The 5,042-nt window shown below is 32.0% G+C and overlaps 1 protein-coding gene across 1 annotated transcript; it reads right to left on the bottom strand.

The window, feature by feature from the left end:
• Window positions 1–328: 328 nt before the first annotated feature.
• Window positions 329–2,745, bottom strand: LOC145947998 (UDP-glycosyltransferase UGT5-like; the record flags this gene model as incomplete). Its single annotated transcript, XM_083057764.1, has 5 exons — window positions 329–653; window positions 1,046–1,285; window positions 1,450–1,673; window positions 1,944–2,266; window positions 2,340–2,745. Coding segments are annotated over 5 exons (1,518 nt in total), but the record flags the coding sequence as incomplete, so codon positions are not given.
• Between the last annotated feature and the right edge of the window lie 2,297 nt (window positions 2,746–5,042).

Raw genomic sequence — 5,042 nt, 5'->3', positions numbered from 1 at the left:
AATTTTTCACTGGTTATATTCACTTTAATTGTGTAAAAAGTTTTCGATATAGAAAAATATAATCATTTCTGTCGGTACGGCAGAACCATTTAGGATCCCCTTAATTCATTGTTCGAAACATTTTGATTGCGTTATTATGTTTTATATTTTGTTATCATCCACTTATTTTTCATCACGCAAGTGCTATGCAAGATGTAAGGTAATCTGGGACGTAAAAATGACAATACATATACATATATAAGAATTCGTAGTAACTTTATATATATATCTTTTTTTATAAATAATTTATAGTAAAAATGTTGTTTTAGATCATCTTTATTTAATGTTATCAATGTTGCTTCTTCGCGCTGGACACTGGTTTGATACGTGCAATTACGCGTTTGCCGATGGAACAGATAATTAATATAAAGTAATGATAAATAATACATGCTACGTAATATAATATGTACGTAACGAAAAGAAGTAATATTAATATAAGTCCTATTATGTCCCATAGTTGACTCTTGTACCAGGGCATATCTCGCGATTTGTTCCGAAGGTGCTGTGCTCCTTTATGACGTATGACGTGCTCGATCCACCAAATGGCATTGTTCAATGGATCGTACGGCACATCATGCAGTAAGTCGCGCAACTTCAGCATATTTTTCTTGTAACTAAAAGTAGAGAGATAGCACAAATAAATTAATTGCTCAAACATCTCAAAATTTGCTTCTATTTTCGAAAAATTTGCTTTCTATTTCTCAATTCGTTTATGTTTATAGGTTCTAGAAAATTTCGAGCTTTAATAGAGAAATTGAGTTCCTATTTTGTGCCCTGACAGTAAACGAACAGTTTTTCACTTAGAGATTTAAAAGAAATGCTTTTGAAAATTGTAGGTTAAATATTTCAAAAATGATCTAACTGCTTAAAATAACAAATAAAAGTTAGATTGAAAATTGAGATCAAAAGTAAAAAAAAATTTCGAGATATTGATAACTATAGGATATGTGCATATTTTTTAAAAGACGGATCCACGGCTGATAATAAAAAAAAACAAAGAAATTACCTAGATTTCGTAATGATCTCATATATAGCCTCTTTGAGCTCGTCTTCGGTCACGTCGGTGATGCTGAAGCTTTTTCCCGAACCATGATTTACCAGTTGCTTTACGTTATAGTGTTGATCGGCAATAACGGGGAAGCCAATTACAGGTACTCCATTTTCTATTGTTTCTTCGGTACTCTGTAAGCCTCCTTGATACATGAAAAGCCGTATGTTTGGATGTGCTAATAAAATAAACAGATAACTTTTATATAATCGATAATTTTCGACGGTATTACATACATTTTTATCTTTTTTCATGTGTCATTTATTTTTGTAAATTTATTTCTTAGATATCTTAAAGAAAAATTAGCCATTTTAATCTATTTATCAATATTCCATATAGAGATTTCATGCAATAAAAACTACAAATCTAGAATTTCATGCTGCCGCAACCACTTCCTCATAATAACATTGTTTGGTTTATTCGGGAAATCGGACTCAAACTTCCACACTATTTTGTAGGGTAATTTTTCAAAAACTGTACGAAACATGTCACGTCTTTCGATAGATAGAAAATTACCTCTTATATTGGAGCCTAAACTGAAATATATAAATCCTTCCTTCGCGTCATCCAATTCTTTCTGAAGGTCCTACAAAAATGCACACGTTCTGCTTTAATTAATTTTACTTTTTAATTTTATGTTGCAACATTGAGATAAAAGCAGTATCTGTATCATATTATATATTAGAAACATTTTGCAACAAAAATGTTACAACTTTGTGGAAACTTTGTGTACGTATATGTATATTTGTATGCGTAGTATGTTTTCGTGCCAAACGTTTTAAGATGTTGCAGCTTAATATTAGCAGATGTTGCAACGACATTTTCTGTTTACGGTTTACATTGCTCTTATACGCACCTGTGGTAGACTATGGTTCTTCTGAGTGATTTGACGAGATCCTCTTATGGGAATGATTCCGGGAACGTATGCGTTTGGATGATGAAATGGATGATAATTCGCTAACAATAATGCCATATTTGAGGCAAGCTGATGAGCGGGCGGCACGGTGTCCCCAAAATGTTTCCTGACCATCTTCTGTTGCACGGGGATAATCTCATATCGATACCAGCATAATTGACGAATGCTGTAGTACGCGTTGAAGAAACGATCTATCAAATTCATATCTTCATCCAAATCATTCGCTAATAAATCCGGCAAATAAGCCCACGATATGGGATTTCCTGCGAGAAACACAATTACAATTGGTGACATAATTGTACACACATATGCACGAATATTAAACATTCCGCTTACCGAATGTGTAATGATGAATAGCCATAAGCGGTACCGACGTGATTCCAATCAACGATGCGTTGAAGCGGTGCGATAGCGCATAAAATGCGTCGTAAACCAGAGATTCGACTATGATCAAGTCAAACTTTCCGGTGTAGTTGGATGATATTAGCTGTTGCATGACTGGATTGGATAGTGCACTATCGGTCATTTCTTCATTACGTTGATAGAAATGATTCAGAATCGGCCATATCCCTAATTTAGTATACGCAAATACGTCCACGTTCTCGTTCACTTTGTAAGAGGAATAATTCAACTTTACTTCGGTGTAATTCTGAAGAGACGAATTGTTCATGGGAGCCGGCGTAAAAACTGTCAACTCATGTCCTCTACGAGCCACTTCCTCCATTACCGGTCTGAAGGCCACCTATAAAGTTGTGAAGATTAGTATAATTATATCGTTTAATATTTACCGATTTCTGGAGCTATGAAAAGTAATAAGCGATATATTTGAGGCCTATAATTATACACAATATGCACCTAAATTATAATCTTGATATCTTTTAGAAAGAGACATGGAGCTTTTGTAGTCATAATCGGAAAATATTTAATATATACAATTATTTTCATAAAATGCTACAATATATCATAGAGGTATCATAAAATCGTAAAATTTTATCACATAGATTCTTTTTAGATATTTCTCAAATAATTTAGAATACTTTATTTTGCTGTAAAATAAATTTGATAATCGTTGATATAATCAGTCAGGAAAAACGGATTTTATTTTGTTATAATTATTACGCATAAACAATATGTGTTGTAGTAATTACATTTTTTTAAGTACACGCTTGTCAAAGTCTGTCCACACATAGCCATGTGTAAATAATAATAACAATAACAACAACAACAATAAGAATAATAAGAATAACAAGAATAACAATACTAACAACAACAACAACAACAATAATAATAATAATAATAATAATATATGCGAACACCCCATGCTCTCCAAAATTGGTTCAACTTTAAACGTCATTCAAGGGCTTAAAATTTAGCTAATTGCATCTACTTTCTGATGCCGAGTGGCGTTTTTCAAAATTCAATATAACAGACTCATTATATCGGGGACTTATATACCTATAATCAGGGGACGGCCAAGAAATTTGGATTTTCAGGCGAAAACCTTTATATATAATTTTGTTGTATTTTGGATAAAAATCGTCATTTTTGCTGTCGCTGATAACGAATCTACATGTTGACATATGATATGCAGGTTCCGCATAAAGTGTTACAAGTTATTTTCTTTACCATTGACATTAGAGATATTAACGTTGGGGGGTTCTTAAAGAACAAAACGTTATTTTAAGAAAAACTGTAATGCAAAAATTAATATTTGTATTGAAGATTCATATTAAAAAAATTTTTTTGGTTGTCCACTGCTTATAACCACTATATTGAGTCCATTATATTGAATTTTGAAAAACACCACTTGGCATCAAAAAGTGGATACAATTAGCTAAATTTTAGGTCTTTGAACGACTGTTTAAAGTTAAACCAATTTTGGCATGAGGCATGGGGTATCCTGTTGAGAAAGAATGCCCCATATATATTTTTATATCAATTTTTTTAAAATTAAATTTATTTAACGTGCTAATATAGATTAGTAAAAATAGTAGTAAAACTACATATCCTTAATGATAAATGATAAGATAGAGCAAAACCAGGCAAATTTTTCTATAAGCATCATAATAAAATTAAAATGTCGATACATATTTAAATTTATAGTACTAAATATTTTTGAAATCGATTAATATGTGTCACTCGCGCATTGCAATTAAAGTTTCGTAGAGTGATTCAAATTTAGATACTTTTGAATCAAAGTCAATTTCAATTGTTAAAATAAATGTAGAGAAACTTGAAAGTTTATATCAAAATTTATCTATTCTCTTTCTCTCCGACAATATTTCCTATAATAGAATTATTCAAGTGATTTATTGTGTAGTATTTAAATAATTTCTCAGTAACACCTGAGCGAAACTAACTGAATGATTAATAGTTTACGTATAATTAAACATACAGAAACAATCCTCTCTATTCCCCTAAACTCCACTCTCGAAACTCCATCCGTTTCATCGGATGCATTTTTTTGTAGTGCCCCTTTATCCTACTCTATGCAACCCACATAGCACAAAACATCCTGTGGATGTTCATTTTATATCCATTTTACATCCGTATGTCCATGGATATGAAATGAACATCCATGGTATATCCAATATGAGGCATCCATCAATGGACAATATTTAGATATCCACAGAATGTCCAGTCTTGGACGTCAAATCCCATATAGCATAAGATCTCCGTAGAATATCCTTATTTGATCGGAATGATCTCAAATATATATAGTGATTCAGACTAATTTACCTGAGGATTACCTGAGGATATTTCTAATTGTCATATATACATATATACAGGGTGTCTCAGACCACCCGTATCACCCTATTATATCGAAAACTGAGCGCGGCAGACAAAAATGTTTCAGACAAAAGTTGTAGGGCTTCAAGTAATGCATTACATAGTAATATTAGTATGACCTTGAAGAGTGTTGTCAAGGTCATATAAAAATGACCTTGAAATTTTTAAATGGAAGTACCTATATTTCATTCCATATTCTTGTAGCTTATCTCAAGAGCTTTTCAAAACACTATATGTGAGTCTCTTTTT

The sequence above is a fragment of the Prenolepis imparis genome, unplaced genomic scaffold (assembly GCF_030444845.1).
Source record: "Prenolepis imparis isolate NDT839.2.m4 unplaced genomic scaffold, iyPreImpa1.0 SCAF_210, whole genome shotgun sequence".
NCBI classification, from domain to species: Eukaryota; Metazoa; Arthropoda; class Insecta; order Hymenoptera; family Formicidae; genus Prenolepis; species Prenolepis imparis.
This window is presented reverse-complemented; position numbering and strand designations above follow the sequence as displayed.